Source organism: Pelobates fuscus, chromosome 2 (assembly GCF_036172605.1).
Source record: "Pelobates fuscus isolate aPelFus1 chromosome 2, aPelFus1.pri, whole genome shotgun sequence".
NCBI classification, from domain to species: domain Eukaryota; kingdom Metazoa; phylum Chordata; class Amphibia; order Anura; family Pelobatidae; genus Pelobates; species Pelobates fuscus.
The window spans coordinates 236,900,963-236,923,673 of NC_086318.1; the positions used below are offsets into that span (position 1 = coordinate 236,900,963).

The window sequence follows — 22,711 nt, forward strand, 5'->3', positions numbered from 1 at the left end:
CAGTGTTTTGATCTGTTCACCATCAACATTGCGTGCAGCAGCAGCAACCACAGCCTCCCAGACACTGTTCAGAGAGGTGTACTGTTTTCCCTCCTTGTAAATCTCACATTTGACGATGGACAACAGGTTCTCAATGGGGTTCAGATCAGGTGAACAAGGAGGCCATGTCATTAGATTTTCTTCTTTTATACCCTTTCTTGCCAGCCACGCTGTGGAGTACTTGGATGCGTGTGATGGAGCATTGTCCTGCATGACAATCATGTTTTTCTTGAAGGATGCAGACTTCTTCCTGTACCACTGCTTGAAGAAGGTGTCTTCCAGAAACTGGGAGTTGAGCTTGACTCCATCCTCAACCCGAAAAGGCCCCATAAGCTCATCTTTGATGATACCAGCCCAAACCAGTACTCCACCTCCACCTTGCTGGCGTCTGAGTCGGACTGGAGCTCTCTGCCCTTTACCAATCCATCCATCTGGCCCATCAAGACTCACTCTCATTTCATCAGTCCATAAAACCTTAGAAAAATCAGTCTTGAGATATTTCTTGGCCCAGTCTTGACGTTTCAGCTTGTGTGTCTTGTTCAGTGGTGGTCGTCTTTCAGCCTTTCTTACCTTGGCCATGTCTCTGAGTATTGCACACCTTGTGCTTTTGGGCACTCCAGTGATGTTGCAGCTCTGAAATATGGCCAAACTGGTGGCAAGTGGCATCTTGGCAGCTGCACGCTTGACTTTTCTCAGTTCATGGGCAGTTATTTTGCGCCTTGGTTTCTCCACACGCTTCTTGCGACCCTGTTGACTATTTTGAATGAAACGCTTGATTGTTCGATGATCACGCTTCATAAGCTTTGCAATTTTAAGAGTGCTGCATCCCTCTGCAAGATATCTCACTATTTTTAACTTTTCTGAGCCTGTCAAGTCCTTCTTTTGACCCATTTTGCCGAAGGAAAGGAGGTTGCCTAATAATTATGCACACCTGATATAGGGTGTTGATGTCATTAGACCACACCCCTTCTCATTACAGAGATGCACATCACCTAATATGCTTAATTGGTAGTAGGCCTTCGAGCCTATACAGCTTGGAGTAAGACAACATGCATAAAGAGGATGATGTGGTCAAAATACTCATTTGCCTAATAATTCTGCACGCAGTGTAGAGGAGAAGGGGGGGACAAATAGAGGGGGAGGGGAGAGGCAAATAGAGGGGAAGGGGGGTAGACAAATAGAGGGGAAGGGGCAAATAGAAGGGAAGGGGGAGACTAATAGAGGGGAAGGGGAGAGGCAAATAGAGGAGATGGGGTAGGCAAATAGAGGGGAAGGGGGGGAGACAATTGTTTCATTTTGTACATTTATATTTATTAAATATCACAACTTTTTACCACAATTACGGAGAAAAAAACTTTGCATTATTGTACTTTAATACAGTTTACGTTATAGAAACACAGGGAGAGGGGGGGGGGGACAGAGACTGAGGGGTAATAGAAAGACACCAGGTTGGGGGAGAGGGGGGACAAAGAGACAGAGGGGTAATAGAGAGACATAGGGCAAGGGGGGACAAAGAGACAGAGGGGTAATAGAGAAACAGGGGATGGGGGACAAGAGAGGGGTAATAGAGAGACACAGGAGAAGGGGGACACAGAGGCAGATGGGGTAATAGAGAGACACAGGGGATGGGGGTACAAAGAGACAGAGGGGTAAGAGAGAGACACAGGGAGGAGATGGGGAAGAGAGACACACAGAAGGTTTGTTGGGGGGACAAAGAGACATACAGTAGGGAAGGGGGACAAAGTGACAAGATTTGTGGGAGGCAATGCTGGGCTGGGGAAAAAGAGACAGAGAGTGGCTGGGAGAAGAGAAAGAGGCACACAGTCTGGAGTTAGAAAGAGACACACAGATGAGATTTGGAAGGGGAGAAAGAGACAAAGTGTCTGGGGATAAGAACAACACAAAAGGGGCTGGGGGAAAGAGAAATACAGAGGCTGGAGAAGGGTAAAAAGAAACACACATGGACTGGGATGAAGTAAAAGATGCACAAGGGTCGCTGTAAGAGAAAAAAAAGGAGACAATTGGAGCCAAGATACACTAAACGAGGTAAAGGTAATAGACGTAAATTGATGTAATCCTGACAGTAATACACACATATATATATATATGCATGTATATTGATGTGTGTATTAGTAACATATAACTATGCCTATAATATTTACACATATAGTAATTTACATTTATATATGCATAATACACACATAAATGTAATTTATATATATGTGTGTGTGTGTGTAATGAGCACGTATTGGCCCTGTCTTGTTGCTAGTTGCATACTCATGCACAATAACATATTCAAAGTGAAGAGCGCACCCATAGAACTTCAAAATTAACCAGATCACTTTATTTTTTGTAGTTGTGCAACTGCAGACATTTAGCATTTCAGTACCATTACTAAAATGTCCTTAATAGGCCAAAGTAGTTGTACTGAAACATTGATTACAAGCAAATGTACGTCTACTTAAAAAAAAAGGCGCTATTTTGTTTATTTTGAAGCCCTATATGCGTTCCTTCGTTGGAGTAAGAGTTTTCAATTTCAAGTTATTTTTTCACCCTCTATATCAGCACGCTATGCTGTCGCGACGCATTATTGGGCTGGTATAGAATTTTTTTCCAGGGCTGATTTTAGTTCCCAGTCCGGCCCTGGTTGGTGGAGAAGCAAAGTGGGTACTCTGAGAGGAACACCATAAAGGAAGGAACTGTTTGGACCAGACTGGCCTGTTCTGGCTGCTGCAGTGAAGGAAAAAATCAGCATCAATGAGCTCTGGTAGGAAGGCAGGTTGAGCTGTGGATGGAGACATGGATGAAATTTCACTTTTCCTTATAATGTTAAAATTCCTAATTGTGCGTGAAATTAAACTTCATTCTTATTCTTTACATAGCTGGAAAAGTATATTTAAAATGCCGAAACTATTTAAGGAAAATAAATCATCAGGGGCAGTGTTCAGACAAAGACGAGCAGAAAAAGAGAAAGCTGGGAAGCGGATGTCTGAAGCTTTAAAGGAGTACTTGACTTCTCACAAAAGGAGAAAGCAAGATACTGCTGCATCAGAACCAGTTTCCAATGTTGCAAGCGAACCTGTACAAATAGATATTGATGAATCTTCAACATCATCATACAAACAGTCCATCACAATCCAAAAGGCTGTTAATGTAGATGATGCAAATACTGGAAAAATACCAGAACAACAAGATGATGAGCAACCTTCCACATCATCACACTCTGTCTACCTTGAGAAGACTATTGACACAGAAGGATCCAATGACGAAGAAGAAGAAAGAGAGGAACTGCAGCAGGAGGAACAATCTACTTCTTTGGCAATACTGGATTTGTCTGATCCAGCTAATTGGCCAGCTGTTCTCACCATCTCACTAAGGGATGCTCTTGTCAGGAAAGGTCCTGCAAAGCAAAAAACTAATTTAATTTTCCCCAAAGATGTGGCGAATAGACGTTTCACTAAAGCAAATTACAAGCGACGGCTGCCAAACGGTGAAGAAACCTTTAGAAACTGGTTGGTTTATTCTGTCAAATTGAACAAAGTATTTAGTTTTTGTTGTAAGCTATTTGCAACTAAAGTCACTACAAGTTTGACACGTGGAGGTTATGATGATTGGAAAAACTTATCTCAAAATCTTTCCATTCATGAAAAGTCTAACTCTCATCTTGTCGCTGTAAGAGACTGGAATGAACTCTCGAGAAGATTTGGTTGTGGAAAAACAATAGATGCAGCTTCCCAGAGATTGTTGGCAACTGAAACACAACATTGGCAAGATGTTGTTAAGCGCCTTATAGGCATAGTAAAATATCTTGGTCGCCAGTGCTTGGCTTTCCGAGGTAGCAGAGATACATTATACAGTGACAATAATGGGAATTATCTGCAACTTGTGGAAATGCTGGCCACATTCGACACCGTTATGCAGGAACATTTGAAAAGAATACAAAATAAGGAAATTTTCCAACATTATCTGGGGAAAGACATTCAAAACGAACTCATCAGCCTTATAGCGAAAGAAATCACAAAACACATTCTGCAGTTGTTGAAAAATGCAAAGTATTATTCTATAATACTTGATTGCACACTAGACATTACATTAATTGAACAAATGACTATAATTGTTTGATTTGTGTCCATCAAGGAAGGCAAGTTTCCAACTGCTGAACCAGAGATCTGTATAGAAGAAAAATTTCTAGGTTTTATCTAAATCCAAAGTTCAACTGGGGAAGGTTTAACTGAGACAATTTTGTCTGAACTTGAAAAACTTAAGATCCCAGTTGGTGATATGAGAGGACAAGGATACGATAATGGATCCAATATGAAGGGCAAACACCAAGGTGTTCAGAAAAGAATCCTGGATTTAAACTTGCGTGCCTTTTATATTCCCTGCAGCGCTCATACATTAAATCTAGTTGTGAATGATGCAGCCATGTCATGCAGGGATGCTGCAACCTTCTTTTCTATTGTACAGAAAATCTATGTGTTTTTGCCAGGATCCACAGTTCGATGGAATGTCTTGAAGAAGCACATTGGCAGACTTACGCTAAAACCTTTGTCTGACACCAGATGGTCTTCAAGAATAGATGCTATTCGCCCATTTAGGTTCCAGGTTGGAGACATTTTTGATGCGCTCTCTGAAATTTCAAGAGAGAACTCTCACACGGCAATGGCACGGTCTGATGCTGAATCGCTTCCAAAAGAACTGAATAACTTTACATTTTTGTGTCTTATTGTGTTGTGGTACAACATCTTAAATAGAATAAACTTTGTTATCAAACTTCTCCAAAGTAGAAGTATGTATCTTCCAGATGTTATAGATATTCTGGAATCCACAACCACTTTTTTGAAGCATTATCGGTCAGATAAAGGGTTTGAAGATTTACTGGTAGAGGCAAAAGACCTATCATTAGAAATGGAAATAGATCCTGTGTTTCCTCCTTTTGTGCGACAAATTAAGAAAAAGAGGATGTTTTGTTATGAAGCACCGGATGATCCGATTTGTGATCCTGCTAAAAAATTTAAAATTGAGTGCTTTTACAGCATTTTGGATGCATGTATTAATTCTCTTGATGAGAGATTTGAGCAAATTAAGCACCACAGTAAGCACTTCCAGTTTCTTTATACTATACAAAAACTTAAGGATGTACCAAGGGAAGCAGTTATGGAGTACTGTACAGACTTGCAGAATATTTTGACTGATGATAAATCAGGAGATGCTGATCTGGATGGAGCACAACTTTGCGAGGAACTTATAATATTGGCTCCTATCTTGAAGCCTACAATGACACCCAGTCAGATTCTAGCCTATGCACTTAAAAATGGCTTTGCTCCCAATGTGTCTATTGCACTTCGCATATTGTTGACATTGCCGATATCTGTTGCCTCTGGGGAGCGAAGCTTTTCAAAGCTGAAGTTAATCAAAAATTATCTTCGGTCCTCTATGTCTCAAGAGAGATTGGTGGGACTTGCAATGATTTACATTGAAAATCAGATTGCAAAAGAGATTGACTTTAAAACTCTGCTTCATGATTTTGTAAATGCGAAAGCAAGAAGGGTTACGTTTTTGTAGGCTACCATTCTCACTTTGTTTGCGTGCAATATCTGTTAAAGCACTTTACACTTTAGGTGAATTTGCACTTGCAGAAACCTAAAGCGTACAGTTTTATTCATTGTATAAAAGTTATTTATAGTAATTATGTTAATTTTAAAGCACCTTGATACTAGTTGCACTACGTCATGCAGTGTGAGTAATAGTTACTGCAGTTTACATGCACTTGAATTCATTAATTATTTTTGTTCTGTTTTATAATTTTTGTCAATAAAAACAAACAAAAAAACACATGTTAAATATATAACATAACTATAACGTAATGAAGTGATTTTGGTGAAAAGAGCTTGTCCCTGCAGTCTGACAGATGTAAATATTGCCTTTCATAAGAAAAGGCAGCGTTTACATTTGCTTCTAAGGACATCTCTAGTGGCTGTCAAATGGCTTTATCTCTGAAAAAAAACAAAAACAAAGTGTGTATCTATCTATCTAAATATCTTTACAATCTAGTGTTTTGTCACACCTCTAAAACATTTTAGAAACTGCAAGAAAAATGTATTGGGGGGGCGGCAAAATGCTCCTTCGCCTGTGTAGACAAAATTCCTTGCACCGGCCCTGGTAAAGACTAGTCTTTCAAGAAGCTTTAATGAAAAAGGGAGCAGGGATATAGGACGATACAGGGAGTGCAGAATTATTAGGCAAGTTGTATTTTTGAGGATTAATTTTATTATTGAACAACAACCATGTTCTCAATGAACCCAAAAAACTCATTAATATCAAAGCTGAATATTTTTGGAAGTAATTCTTAGTTTGTTTTTAGTTATAGCTATTTTAGGGGGATATCTGTGTGTGCAGGTGACTATTACTGTGCATAATTATTAGGCAACTTAACAAAAAACAAATATATACCCATTTCAATTATTTATTTTTACCAGTGAAACCAATATAACATCTCAACATTCACAAATATACATTTCTGACATTCAAAAACATAACAAAAACAAATCAGTGACCAATATAGCCACCTTTCTTTGCAAGGACACTCAAAAGCCTGCCATCCATGGATTCTGTCAGTGTTTTGATCTGTTCACCATCAACATTGCGTGCAGCAGCAATCACAGCCTCCCAGACACTGTTCAGAGAGGTGTACTGTTTTCCCTCCTTGTAAATCTCACATTTGATGATGGACCACAGGTTCTCAATGGGGTTCAGATCAGGTGAACAAGGAGGCCATGTCATTAGATCTTCTTCTTTTATACCCTTTCTTGCCAGCCACGCTGTGGAGTACTTGGACGCGTGTGATGGAGCATTGTCCTGCATGAAAATCATGTTTTTCTTGAAGGATGCAGACTTCTTCCTGTACCACTGCTTGAAGAAGGTGTCTTCCAGAAACTGGCAATAGGACTGGGAGTTGAGCTTGACTCCATTCTCAACCCGAAAAGGCCCCACAAGCTCATCTTTGATGATACCAGCCCAAACCAGTACTCCACCTCCACCTTGCTGGCGTCTGAGTCGGACTGGAGCTCTCTGCCCTTTACCAATCCAGCCACGGGCCCATCCATCTGTCCCATCAAGACTCACTCTCATTTCATCAGTCCATAAAACCATAGAAAAATCAGTCTTGAGATATTTCTTGGCCCAGTCTTGACGTTTCAGCTTGTGTGTCTTGTTCAGTGGTGGTCGTCTTTCAGCCTTTCTTACCTTGGCCATGTCTCTGAGTATTGCACACCTTGTGCTTTTGGGCACTCCAGTGATGTTGCAGCTCTGAAATATGGCCAAACTGGTGGCAAGTGGCATCTTGGCAGCTGCACGCTTGACTTTTCTCAGTTCATGGGCAGTTATTTTGCGCCTTGGTTTCTCCACACGCTTCTTGCGACCCTGTTGACTATTTTGAATGAAACGCTTGATTGTTCGATGATCACGCTTCAGAAGCTTTGCAATTTTAAGAGTGCTGCATCCCTCTGCAAGATATCTCACTATTTTTAACTTTTCTGAGCCTGTCAAGTCCTTCTTTTGACCCATTTTGCCAAAGGAAAGGAAGTTGCCTAATAATTATGCACACCTGATATAGGGTGTTGATGTCATTAGACCACACCCCTTCTCATTACAGAGATGCACATCACCTAATATGCTTAATTGGTAGTAGGCTTTCAAGCCTATACAGCTTGGAGTAAGACAACATGCATAAAGAGGATGATGTGGTCAAAATACTCATTTGCATAATAATTCTGCACTCCCTGTAGTTAGAAGGGGAGGATGCGTCAAGACATGCTTTTTGGTTTTTTTAATATGGGTACTACAGTAGCATGTTTAAGGACAGCAGGGACAGTGCCAGAAGAAAGAGAGCAGTTGAAGATGTGTGTTAAGGAGGGCACAAGACAAGATTAAGGAGGGCACAAGACAAGAGGAGAGAGATCTGATAAGGTGAGGTGGGACAGGATCAAACTATACCACCTGCAAGAATTAGGGGCCTCATAGAAAACTATTACAAAAGACTGCATGCTGTCAATAATGCTAAAGGCGGTAACACAGTATTAAGAACTAACGGTATGCAGACTTTTGAACAGGGGCCATTTAATTTTTTTCTTTGTTTTCATGTTTTATTTTTAGGATTGTGACATTCTGTTAAAACCTACAGTTGAATATGAATCCCATAGGAAATAAAAGAAATGTGTTTTGCCTGCTCACTCATGTTTTCTTTAAAAATTGTACATATATTACCAATTCTTCTAGGGTATCTAATTTTGAGCACAACTGTATATGAACAACTCTGGAGGACAAGTGTATCAACTATATCCCTGGGTGGAGATTATACCACCTTATACCTGAACTATTGATCTTTAATACAAAACTCTACACTTGTTAGTGAACTATTTATATTCTTTGACATTTTATGTACCCTGTATTTATAATATTGCACTATTGGATTTTATTCTGTCATTTCATATTCTACTGTGGCCTACAAGACTGACTCTACCTACGCCCATATCAAATAGTGGAAATAGTACTGCCACATGCAGATATTAGTGGAGCTTGTACATTAACTCCAAACAATGTGAGTGGGTATTTAAGCACTTTGTTGTATATCATATATGAAGTATACTAAACGTAACACTATTAGCATTGCTCATTCTCTCTCTTCTATCCACATATACACCCAATTAGGACAGAATAGACTGCAAAATAACTGATTTTTAATTCATTAGAAGAATTCCTTGACTTTGTATTATTCCTTATTTTTGTTTTTGTATTGTATTTTACTTTACTTCATTGTATATATTCTATAGTATCTTCTTTTTGTTCCCTTTTTTATTTAGTAATTTATTTTATTAGTCTTTTTTGTATTGGCACAGCCTGTTTGTACTATTTGTTTACTTCGTGTTGGAGCTTAGAGGATTCCCTAGTTTCAGAGTTTGCTGCCTTCAGTCTGCCTGCACTAGAACTTCCAGCGCTTTTCCTTTCTTTTCTATCTTGTATATATAAAGTGGACTAGAACTTAGCACCATGAGAACTAAGGGGATGAAATATATTTCTGCATTTGGGTTGACTCATTGTTAATTCTACCTTTTGCTTAAGGCAACTATACAGAGCCCTCTTGGACAGCTTTTCAATAAATTATGAAACAATACAGGGGTGACCCATCTCCCTTTTGCAGTTCACATTAGAATTAGTTGTATGATCTAATCAGAAAAATACAAATGTGGCGGGTTTTACTGTGGAGAGGAGATGAACAAAAAATGATTTAGACTGTTTGTGATTGTGGACCCAACCCATATCCTGATACTGATAGTGATACTGTTAGAGATCAATATATACATAATTATAATAAATTAGAGATGATCAGTTTCACATGTGAGATGTCAACATACGAGAGAGACACTTATTCATTTAGGAGTTAAAAAGATCATAAAGACCTGGTGATGTGATTGATGGGGCATCCTGAACACCTTTTTCACAAAAATAGGACTCTCTCAGCAGAAACGTTCATGAGGGATTTGAAAACATGGTTCTGTTCATATGTTTCCTGGTTTGGAAAAATTCATGTAGTAAAGATGAATATCTTTCTACAAGTTTTGCATCATGTTCAGAATGATACAGATTAGGGTTCCCATCTGATATGTTAGTCTTTTAATAATCTATTTTGTTCTGATCCTGGTACTCTAATCACCAAAACAACTTTAACCTAATGATGGGGTATTGGGTGTGTCCATCATGCGTCTGCAGTCACACTGCTCAATTCTCTGCTATTTAAGAGTTAAATTATTGTATTAATGTAACCAAGCCAAACCATTTTACTGAATTTATTCTATTACCTTTCTCCTGCTTTGTTAATTGGTTAATTGAAGTTCAAAGCACACATAAGAGATTCCCGCGAAACCTAACAGGTTATTAACAGAGCAGGAGATAAGAAATTCTAAATTAAACACAATGTGCAATAACAGTGTGGGGAGACTGTTTAAGTAACAGCAGTAACAGCAGATTAGTTGTGACCAGAACCGCATCAGCAAAGTGATTCACCTCCTTAAGTGCAAAGAATTGAGCAGAGAAACTGCAGGGGAATATTTTGTACACCAAAACCACTTCATTAAGCTCAAGTATTTTGGTGATGAGGGTGCTCCATTAAACAGTGAGGTGGGTAAACTTGCTGCATCACACTTATTGATAGTACTTACATGGTCATGCATTGATCCAAACCTATTAGGAAGAATAACATTGCAATAGGATACCTCTAGCAGCACCCATGTGTGTAAACCCCTTAATGAATTCAATGGATGATAATGACAAGAGGTCAGAATGTTACATAATCACACTTGTGAATCATTACGTACAGACCAGGTTGCTAGATTATATATATATATATATATATATATATATATATATATATATATATATATATTCAGTAACAGGTGAATAGATATACTGATAAACACATACTTTTGACGCCTTCTGTAAAATGCATAATGAACTGACGAAGGGTTGAATCCCCAATCAGAAACAGTTTCTTCCTTTGTAGGCATTTAATAAAGTGCTCCTTTGTTGTGTAGAGGGTCATGTTGCAATAAACAGGGTTCCAGATGTTCTTATAAAAGTATCCACTTGGAAAAGGAGAGGTCATTCCTGTCTCACACTTTGGCTTTGCTGTGTCATTGTATTCTGGAAAATAAAGAAAAACCTTATTTTAATAGCTAGCCAAAAGGGTATAATTATGACAAGTCACATTTTTTTTAAAGGAACACTCCATAATAACAGCACAATAACCACGGCTGTTGCCACAATTATAATTAGTTGAACCATCTTAGAATGGTTAGACAGGGGTCAGGGATCTGCCAAGTGCCACTTCCTGCCTCTATTACTTCTTATGGAGAGCTGAAGTTCTTAAACAGAAGCTTTTATTAGTTCACCTGCATTGCAGGGCTAGTTCATTGACTGAAAGCATCAGCTATGCACGCTCAGCTAGCGTTGCCACCTGGCCACCTTTATGTTTTTCAGTAGAGCTCCCTAAGGTCGATCTAGAGTTAGAAAGGACTTTAATTGTGTATACGAGAATTTGAGGGCTGGGGGAGGTTATATGTCGACCTCATCGTCGAGTACTTCATAAGTTGTGTCTGTTGAAACAGATGATGCAGGTGTGTGGCACCCCCAGTGTCCCATGGTTTTGCATGGAATGTGGGTATACATTAGAGGAAGGCCATAGTTGGGGTTTTTAGGGAGAGTGAGGGGGAGTTGCTTAATTTGGTCCTGTGTATATTCCACACATGAAGAATCAATCTCACCTGTGTGGGCATTGTTGGAGTAGGTGGTATAAAGCATTTCGGCAGCCACAAAAAGCTTGGTAGATCAAGTTGTTTCACTAGGGTTTTTTCTAAAGAGACCCATTGTGGAGGGGAGTTGTAAGAGAAGTACGTGTGGGCCGAGGCTAGGATAGCAGAATGATAGCAAATTTTCACATCTGGGAACGTAAAGCCTCCCAGTCAGGTTGGAGCAGTAAGTAGTTTAGCTGCAGCTCTGGGCCATGATCCTGCCATACAAATTGGAGAAGGTCTTTATGTATGGATTTGAAAAAGAAGGGCGGGATTGGGAGAGAGCGAAACAAATATTGCAGTTTCGGGAGAAGATACATTTTTATTGCTACATTTCTCTCTGTCCAGGACAGAAACAATGTGGTCCAGTTGCATAGGAGATGCTTACAATCATTCCAAACTTTGATGTAATTAGCTGGGAGTAGGTCTGTTATGTTTTCTGTAAATGTCACTCCTAAGTATTTGAAATGTTCTCTTTTCCAGTCAAATGGGTAGAGGCATCTAAGGTTATCTAAGGTGTATGAATGCTTCTGTTTTACTAGAGTTAAGATACCTTTCCATATTCTTTGATTAAGTTCCATATGGAGGGGTGTGGAGAGTGTCTACAGGGTCAGTAAGGTAGATAAGTATATTGTCAGCAAAAATGATAGTAAGGGAGATACTGTTGGTGATCGTGAAATTAGGAGAGAGAAAACCTGTTTACATTACTTGTGCGGTGGGGTCAGCATATAACCCAAAAATTAGTTGTAATATCTGGCTTGGGAACCCATATTTCAGCAGAGCCTCTCTCAAGAAGGTCCAGCCAAGGGGAAAAACGTTTTCTGCATCAAGAGATAAGAAGAGTCTGCCTTGACAGGAGCCTCTGAGACTCTCCATCACTAAGGACAATTTGCCTGTATTGTGTAGTCCCTGTCTCCCCCCTACAAAGCCAGTTTGGGCGTCATTAATAATGGTGGGTAGGATTGGACCTATGCGATTGGCTAGAATTTTTGCATATATTTTAGCATCTGTATTGAGCAGAGATATAGGTCTGTAGTTTTTGCAAGCATCCCGGGATTTATCTGGTTTGGTGATAGTGACAAAAAGTTTCCAGTGGGAGTGATCCTGTAGCAGTGGCATGGCAGTAGACTTTTAGTAGTTGTGGAATTTGCATCTCCGCAAATTTCTTGTAATAGGAGTTGGGGAGACCAGCTGCGCCTGGTGATTTGCTTGGGGGTTTCTTGATTAATCTAGTCAACTATATGACAACCTGACATGGATTATGACTTTGAGTGAATTAAATTATTGGCGATATCTTCCAAAGCAAAACTGTAGCTTTTGTCAGATGGTTGCAAAAAGTCATATACAGGGGATTTTTTTCTGTTACTTACATGTTGTTTTTCTTCTCGCCTAGTGTGAAAACTTTTCTTTTGTCTTCATTTCCATTAATATTCATCACTTCTTTGTTTCAGCAGTCTATTTCTTGGACATTATTGTTATTTGTGGAAAGTCATTCTGTCGGCTGCATTATGAAAGAAGCGTTTGGGAGGAACTTCACAGTCCTACAGTTCATCTCATATGCATTCTGATTGGTTGAATTAATTTTAGGTAACTGTTCCTTTGCTTCTGGGAAGTTTCAGTGAAGATGGTTAAGCAAATATTCACCTTCTGTCTTTAATAAAATTAAGATTATTCGGTCACTGAAGCTAGAATACTTCCTAATCCAAAGTCATCATCACCCGACAAAACAGTTAAAAACAAAAAATAACTTTTACAAAGGCGGGCGGGGCCAGGCCGGGCCGGGCCGCCGAGCCAGCTGACAGCCATTTCCAGCTGCTTTGCTGGCTCCCCCACCCCAGGCGGTGGAGGCAGCTCGCAGTGAGGCATAAGTCACAGAGCCTGAATACTCACCACCTACTCTAAACGCCGGCTGGCAGCATAGTATATCCATGCCATCCTTCCCACTTAACGGATCACTGTTGATCCCCCCCTGGCAATCGCGATGGGTGGACTTACCTGATATCCCAGGGAATCCCACTGCGGCTGATCGAGCCCTCCCGGGCTATGTGATTGCGATGACATCGCGATCACATGGACGGAATAGCTGTCCACAACACAGCCTGCAGGGAGCCTGACTGGAATGACAGGCAGTTCCCCAGTGCCTGTAAGAAAGTTTTAAACAGTTAGTAATTAGAGTTGAGCGAACCCGGACTGTAAAGTTCGGGTTCGTACCGAACATTAGGTTTTTTGGATCCTGGACCCGAACACGGACATATCACTGTATGTTCAGGTTGGAGTTCGGTATTCGGCGATTTAATGGCGCGTTTGACTCGTGTGCACTTAGGAGCCATCACAGCCATGCCTACTCATGGCATGGCTGTGATTGGCCAGTGCAGCATGTGACCCAGCCTCTATATATAAGCTGGAGTCACACAGCGCTGCACGCACAGTGTAGGGAGAGGATGCTGCCGCTGATAGGGACAGCTTAGGAAAGAATTCAAATAGAAGCGTCTAATAGTGTGCTTACAATGCAGTTGTAAACAGGGCCGGCGCGTCCATAAGGCAGCACAGGCGGCCGCCTTAGGGCGCACCGGCTCTGGGGGCGCAAAATTCCAGTGACCAGCAGGAGGGAAGTGCTCCCTCCTGCCTGGTCACCTCCTGGATCCCCGGAGCGGCGCTGAAGTTCATTAGGAGGCGGCGAGGGAGCTCTCTGATCTCTCTGACCGGCTCCCTCGCGCGCCTTTTGCTGATGTCGCGGGAGCCGGAATATGACGTCATATTCCGGCTCCCGCGGCATCAGAAAACAGCCTGCGAGGGAGCCGGTCAGAGAGATCAGAGAGCTCCCTCGCCGCCTCCTAATCCACTTCAGCCGCACGCCTCCCAGCAGCCCCACTGGACCACCAATGAAAGACCCACGCCAGCACTCCAGGTAGGGAGGCTGGGTGGGAAATTTACATTTAATTTAGATAATTAATTACTGTGTGTGTATGTGTGTGTGCATGTGTGTGTGTCTGTCAGTGTGTGTGTGTGTTCGAGTATGTGTCTGTGAGTTTGTGTGTGTCTGTCAGTGTGTGTGTGTGTGTCTGTCAGTGTGTGTGTGTGTGTCTGTCAGTGTGTGTGTGTGTCTGTCAGTGAGTGTGTGTGTGTGTCTGTCAGTGTGTGTGTGTGTGTGTGTGTGTGTGTCTGTCAGTGTGTGTGTGCATGTGAGTATGTGTGTCTGTCAGTGTGTGTGTGTTCGAGTATGTGTCTGTGAGTTTGTGTGTGTGTGTGAGCATGTATTTTTCTGTAAGCCTGTCTGTATGCATGTATCTGTATGACGGTATGCCTCTGTATGTATGTATGTGTCTGTATGTCTTGTACGTATGTTTCTGTATGTCTCTGTATGCATGTATGTAACTGGATGTATGGTTGTCTCTGAATGTCTGTATATATGTCTCTGTATGCATGTATGTAACTGTATGCCTTTATGTCTCTGTATGTACGTATGTGTGTGTCTCTGTATGCCTGTATGTCTTTGTATGCATGTTTCTGTATGTATGTATGTGTCTGTATGACGGTATGCCTCTGTATGTGTCTGTATGACGGTATGCCTCTGTATGTGTCTGTATGACGGTATGCCTCTGTATGTATGTATGTGTCTGCATGCCTGAATGTTTCTGTATGTATGTTTCTTTATGCCTGTATGTCTGTATGTATGTGCCTGAATGTCTTTGTATGTATGTTTCTGTATGCCTGTCTGTATGTATGTGTCTGTATGACGGTATGCCTCTGTATGCATGTATGTCTTTATATGCCTGCATGTCTCTGTATGCATGTATATCTCTGCTTGTATGTCTCTGACTGTATGTGTCTGTATGTCTGTGTGACTGAAAAATGATGCCTGTGTGCCTGTGGCTTGGGAGGAAAGACACACAGGTGAAGATGCATTTTTTTTTTTTTAATGAGGGTTGGGGCGCCAAAATGCATCTTCGCCTGTGTAACTAAAAATCCTAGCACAGGCCCTGGTTGTAAAAATTCTAATTGTTTTGCTGCTTATCTGCTAAATAGTACATTTGTGGCCTGCAGTGCACTTTATATCTGAGAGTCAAATCGAAGTGTCTAATAGTGTGCTTACAGAGCAGTGGTAAACATTCTTATTTTCTGGGTGTTAATCTGCTAAATAGTACATTTTGTGGCCTGCTCTTCATATCTGAGTGTCAAATAGAAGCGTCTAATACAGCGCAGTGGTAAAAATTCTAATTTTCTTGGTGCTAATCTGCTAAATAGTCAATTTTGGGGCGTGCACTTCATATCTGAGAGTCAAATAGAAGCGTCTAATAGTGCGCTTACTGCGCAGTTGTAAACATTCTAATTGTTTTGCTGCCAATCTGCTGCTTACATTGGAATTTTCAAAAGTCCATTTTTTTTTTGGTGCTAATTAGTATATTTGGGGTGTTCACTTTGTATCTGAGAGTCAAATCGAAGCGTCTGATAGTGTGCTTACAGTGAAGTTGTAAAAATTCAATTTTTCTGGGTGCTAATCTGCTAAATAGTACATTTTGGGGTGTGCACTTCATATCTGAGAGTCAAATAGAAGCGTCTAATAGTGCGCTTACAGCGCAGTTGTAAAAATTCTAATTGTTTTGCTGCTAATCTGCTAAATAGTACATTTGCGGCCTGTGGTGCACTTCATATCTGAGAGTCAAATGGAAGGGTCTAATAGTGTGCTTACAGCGCAGTGGTAAACATTCTTATTTTCTGGGTGCTAATCTGCTAAATAGTACATTTTGGGGCCTGCTCTTCATATCTGAGAGTCAAATAGAGGCGTCTAATAGTGCGCTTACTGCACAGTTGTAACAATTCTAATTGTTGTGATGCTAATCTGCTGCTTACATTGGAGTTTTAAAAAGTAAATTTTTTTTGGTGCTACATAGTATATTTGGGGTGTTCACTTCATATCTGAGAGTCAAATCGAAGCGTAACTTTGATTCGAATTTACTACATTGGTCACTTGTAAAATTGTTTCACACCTACAACACTTGTTACACAGATCTAAGTGATAGAAAACAGATTTATATTTTCTACACCTAAAACTACCAGATAACAAGCTGCTATATGTAAACCAGTTATCAATAGCTAAGAGGTACTTAAACAATATTGTAATTCTGGGGCAATACCCTCACAAGTCAAACTTAGAGGTCAGTTTATAGGGAAAACTGTTGCCTGGATACAATTCTAAAACAATTTCCATATGTCCTTTGCAGACTTTACATACTGGAAAAACACAGGTGCCAACTGCTGTGGCTTTCTGCAGTGTGCATACCGGCAACGAGGGCAGGGTTGAGGAGTGGGTGGAAGATGATGTGGAGGATGATGAGGTCCTAGACCCCACATGGAATCAAGGTCATGCGAGTGATGTGTGCAGTTTGGAGGAAGAGGCGCTGGTCACACAGAGGCACCAGCACAGCATAAGAGGGAGCAGGGTGCAAAAGCGGAGCGGCCGCCTCCTAGCGCTCGTTGGCATGTATTAGCTTGAGAATTACCAGTTATCCAAGTAATACATGTAGCAATCAAAGGATCCATAATAGAGTTGAGCGAACCCGAACTGCAAAGTTCGGGTTCGTACCAGATTTAACAATCCATTCGTAGTTTCAGTCAGGTGACCAGGACCCAGACACTGTCTGGGCGGTGGTCGGACGACCAGGATCCAGTATGCCTGATGTTGAAGTTAAGAGTCACAGTGTGGAATGGATTAGCAGGGTCTGGTGCAGGGTGGCTGCACAAACGCTGGCGCTCAACACCAGGGGGTGTGCGGTTACCCTGCACCAGACCCTGCTAATCCATTGATGCAGCTTCAGTAAAAAGAGTACTGGATACCATAAGCCATCACCAGACTGATCCGCAACTTTTAACAGGATGTGACATCACTGTAGCGGCTGTGCGCGCTTTTGATGTTGTCACCATGCTGCTGCTCGCCTGTCTGCGCTGCAGCGTAACTTCTGCCTTCCCGCTCACCGCCTCATGACACTGTGCGAGCAGCAGCAGGCGATAGTGGAGTTTCAGCTGCAGCACGCACGGGTCAGTGGCTTTGCACCCGACTTCCCTCCAATTGATCAGCGTTAAAGGATTTAAGTGGACTCATTACAATTACAGGGCCTCCAAAGAGTCCTGTATTGTTATTTGTCGTCACTACCTTCCCGCGTTGGGAGTGGGTCATTTGCGCACCTGCTGCCTTCCTTGCATGTGGTAGCCTTTTCGCAGGGTCCCTGTACGTAATGGAACCCTGATTCCCCGTTACCCATGGTCACCATGGTAGGCGCAGAAACTGGCATCGAAAGTTGATATGGATGACATCCGCATGCAAAGTCGCCACCACGGGGATGTGCGATTGGCCCGAGGTTCTCTAGAGTCAACAAAGTGCCTGCGCAACTATAATGTCAAAAGCTACTCTGCAGAACAGAATTGTCTTTTTTTATATGTCCCAATATTTTGGGGGCTACCCCAATTAAAAAAAAAAAATATATATATATATATATATAAACAGTGTTGGCTACCTCCTCCTCCTCCACCGCTGCTTCCAGCTACACCGCCACGGTCACCACCTCTTCAACCTATGGGTCACATAGTATAAACTATGTACACAATAGCAGAGGCTTGTGAAGGCCTTTTCTCCATGCATCAGGAGTTGAGCTCAGTTTGAACAATGAAAGAGAATACCCTGCACTCCAGCCCTCTCTCAAATGGATAATTATGGTGATCCTCCTGACAGCCATGCTTTAGATTTTGATTTATGTTCTTCCAAAGCTAAAATCAAAGATTCCATCTAGTGCTATTTTATGGCTCATCTGTATTTTTAGTTTTTATGTTATTTTAAGTGATTTCCCTATCCACATTTGTTTGCAGGGCACTTGTCCTACTCTTACCCCCATTTTACTTGCCTTTGCAGCTCTCTAGCCCTTTCCAGGAGTTTTTTAGAGGCATTTTTGTGACCAAAAGTTCGGGTCCCCAGTGACTTCAATGGGGTTTGGGTTCGGGGTCAAGTTCGAGACCGAACCCGGACTTTTTTCAAAGTTCGGCTGAACCCGCTGGACCCGAACATCCAGGTGTCCGCTCAACTCTATTAGTAATTAAAAAATATATACTTAGATAATATATATATAATAGACTGTATATAGTATATACTGTATATGTACACATACATACACATATACATACACATACACTATGTCTCTAAGTGTATTTTAATATTAATATATTTATATATAATTATATATTAAAATACACTTAATTATATATATATATATACATATATATATATATATATATATATATATATATATATAAATAGCGAGGGCTTGCACTCCTGGTGTAATCCTGTGGTGCCCGGTGCTGGTCTGGCAAGCATCATGTAGACATAGCAGAAATGACCATACTCCAAGGACTTTATAGAGATTTTTTTTTATAAAGTCCTTGGAGTGCGGTCATTTCTGCTTTGTCTATATATATATATATATATATATATATATATATATATATATATATATATATATATATATATATATATATATATATATATATGAACAAAATACAAAGCAAGGCACTCCTCCTTAACAAAAAGTCTTCAAAATAGTAAATAAGCCTAGGTGCAATCCCGCGTTGTATATAGAAAAGAGCAATAAAGGGAGCACACGTTTCGACCCTCCTGGGTCTTTATCAAGATGATGGTGATCTTGATAAAGACCCAGGAGGGTCGAAACGTAGATTTTTGCTTAAACCACAGTTTATGTATTCGTTGTGAATGCAGTAAATACCATATTTATCGGCGTATAACACGCACTTTTTCTCCCTGAAAATAGGGGGAAAATGATGGGTGCGTGTTATACGCCGATATCCCATATTTACTTACCTGTCTTGAAACGTGGGCCGGCTTCACAGCGAGCACCGGGGTACTGGAACTTAAATTTCAGGTTCTGGTTTCCGACGGGACTGAAAGGAAGTGTGCACACTATTGTGTGCACACTTCCTTTCAGTCCCGCCGGAAACCGAAACCTGAAATTTAAGTTCCAGTACCGCGGTGCGCACTGTGAAGCCGGCCCATGCTTCAAGACAGGTAAGTTATTATGGGACAAGAGGGAAAGTGCACTAGGGGACACTATGGGAGGGGGGGGGGGTAACACTATGGGAGGGGGGGGAGAATACTATGGAAAGGGGGGGACACACTATGGGAGGGAGTGGAGAATACTATGGAAAGGGGGGGGCACTATGGGAGGGGGGGAAGAATACTATGGAAATGGGGGGAACACTATGGGATGAGGGGGGGAACACTATGGGATGAGGGGGGAACACTATGGGAGGGGGGGAGAATACTATGGGAGGGGGGAGAATACTATGGGAGGGGGGAGAATACTATGGGAGGGGGGGAGAATACTATGGGAGGGGGGTGAATACTATGGGAGGGGGTGGAGAATACTATGGAAAGGGGGGGGACTATGGGATGAGAGGGGGGGAATACTATGGGAGGGGTGGAAATTTCCTGGAATTTCCTTCTGAAAATGAGGTGCGTGTTATATGCCGGTGCGTGTTATACGCCGATAAATACGGTAATCTTTGCACTTGAATCAAGACCTAGTGTGCTCCCTTTATTGCTTGTTTATATATATATATATATATATATATATATATAGAGAGAGAGAGAGAGAGATTGTAGCCGTATTAGTGATGTAGATGTAAAAAACAGATACAATTTGTATCTTGTAATACCTTTTTTATTGGACTAACAGAATTTTTTAATGACAAGCTTTCGGGAGAACCTCCCTTTCTCAAGTCTGAAGCATTTCTGAGCAAGACGACACATGTATATATCATTTTTAAAATGTATTTATTATTTTTAATTTTTTTTTTACTTATTTCTGTATTTATTTTTTTATATATAAAGTAGACTATATATATATATATAAAGGCTTGGCCTGCAGTTGTGGGAGGGGCATGGTCCATATTTAAACCCCCCTACTTACCTTCCTCCGTCCCGTCCGTTTTTCTTAGCGACTCGCATGTCGCTATTTCCGGCCGTCTCTACCTCCCACTTACCTGGTCCTCGTGGGTCCATTTCTGTTTTTCCCAGCTGCTTGTTTGTCCGCAGTCCTCCTGAGGCTCGGCTCCCTCTCTTGCCGTCCGGGTGTTTCTGGTGGCCTCCTCAGGCATTCTGCTCATGCTGTCTGGCGGGTGGGTAGCGACAGATTGTTCTCGCCCTCCACGCTGCTCCCTCCGACGTGACTCTGGGGGGAGGTTGCGGCTCTGCTGGCCCCGCGGTTTTTCGGCTGGGCTGGCTGGGCTTGCTCTTGGAGCTTGGAGGCTTATATCTCTATTGTGACTTGCTAAACAAAGCACGATGATATGTTTGGAAATCAATAGCCGGTTTCATATCCCTTCTGGGCGTCTACTCCCTTTGCTGTTTTTGATACAATATTGGGACTATGTTGTTAATCTGCTTTCATTGAATACTGAATGTGTTCTGCTATTTAGTCACTCCTCGTCTAACCTCTTGGTAACACTTACACTTTGAGGTGTCCCATTTATTATCATACTTTATTCATAAAGAGGAACATGTCTAGTTACATTACACAATGTGAGACATACATACTATTCATGTTCCTGCCACAAATCCACACTGAACATGTAGTAAGAAGCTATGTAAATAGTTTAAATAGCCTTTGCTTCTCCAGTGATGATGGATACCCTCTTAATGCCTTATGTGCCAATCCCTGCTTAGTACGATTTCTGGGATTTTAGATCCGTATCGGACAATGTCCCCTTTTCTTCAGTCTATGTAAACTGCATTACCGTCGTTTAGATACGCTTAAGCTACGTGATTGCTGCTAACGAGCGGTTATGGTTCCGTCACGGGCTCTGTCCTGCGTTTTACTTCAGGCTTTCGTTTCTTAGCTTGGATGGGCTATGTCTGCCCGCCATTACCATGTTATTTTTCCAGAACCGTTATGTTTTGTTACCGGGTACGTGTTCCGGCCTCGCGAGACTTGTGGGCTATACACGCGCATGTGCTTCCTGTTCCTCTCTCCCTGGTGTCCTCCTACAGCCTGACCACCTCGTCTCCGCCAGGCTCACTCTGCTCTCCAGTTACGGTCAGCCCCTACGATTCCCCCTCTTATCCCGCCCCCCCTTTTTCTTTTCATTTTCCCACGGTACGTCCCCTCTCTCACGCTTCGCCCTCCCCTCTTAGGTAGCTGGTGCTGGTTGTCAGGGTACTAGGTGTCCAATAGTGGTAATTTCCCCCCTGCTCGCTCACACCGGGTCTCGTGACCCCGTGGGGTTTACGCCATCACGGTTTCTGTTGCGTACTGCTAAGTTCGCTCCTTTCAGCCTGTCCGCCTGGACTCTGCCGTGCTTCTCTATCGGTTTCGGTCGGCCCTGCGGTATTTCCTCGTTCACCCTCACGTTTCAATACACGTTCTGCACATCTGTCCTCTCACACTACCTTCCCTCCCCTCTTAGTTAGTTGTGGCTGGCTATCAGGGTCCTAGGGTCCACTAGCTGGTAATTACCCCCTGGCTTCTTCGCCTTAGGTTAGTGGCCCCGCGAGGCCAACACCCATCCTCATACTCGGAGGTACTACACCCCTCGGGCAAAATCATAGTTAGTCGCCTCGCATGTGGCATAGAGAGGGCCTCACCTGTCACTCCCATTCTATCTTATGATTAACTGTCACCGAGAGGCCAACACCCCGCCACAACGTCAGTGGCCACGTTATCCCCTCGTGCCAACGCATAGATAGAGCCTCTCACGCCGCTTGGCATCTAGCAGGGCCTCACCTGTTACCAAACCTAGTTTTAATTGTTTCGCCTTTGGCATTAGCTAGTGAGCCAGCACGCACACGCACCCGCACACATTGGGGCTCATATACACTGCACATTATTTTCCTTTTTTCCACCTTACGGACGCCCGGCTGGACTCTGACGTGCTTACTCTGCACTCCAGTTATGGTCGGCCCTACGGTACTTCCTTTTACACCCCCACCTTTCGATACACGTTTCCTCAGGTACGTTCCTTCTCTCACTCCCTACCCTCCCCTCTTAGTTAGCTGTGGCTGGCTGTCAGGGTCCTAGGTGTCCACTAGTGGTAATTCCCCCTGGCTTCTTCGCCTTAGGTTAGTGGTCCCGCGAGGCCAACACCCATCCTCATACTCGGAGGTACTACGCCCCTCGGGCCAAATCATAGTTAGTCGCCTCGCATGTGGCATAGAGAGGGCCTCACCTGTCACTCCCATTCTATCTTATGTTTAACTGTCACCGAGAGGCCAACACCCCGCCACAACGTTCAGTGGCCACGTTATCCCCTCGATAGATAGAGCCTCT

At 42.2% G+C, this 22,711-nt stretch overlaps 1 protein-coding gene across 3 annotated transcripts in view; it reads right to left on the bottom strand.

The window, feature by feature from the left end:
- LOC134585740 (NXPE family member 2-like) overlaps positions 1 to 22,711 on the bottom strand; it is a 233,942-nt gene that overhangs the window by 40,465 nt on the left and 170,766 nt on the right. For all 3 annotated transcript variants that reach the window (XM_063441203.1, XM_063441201.1, XM_063441202.1), the window contains one exon: positions 10,519 to 10,737. In XM_063441203.1, coding sequence (XP_063297273.1) covers positions 10,519 to 10,737 — 219 coding nt within the window. The remainder of the gene's footprint in view (positions 1 to 10,518; positions 10,738 to 22,711) is intronic.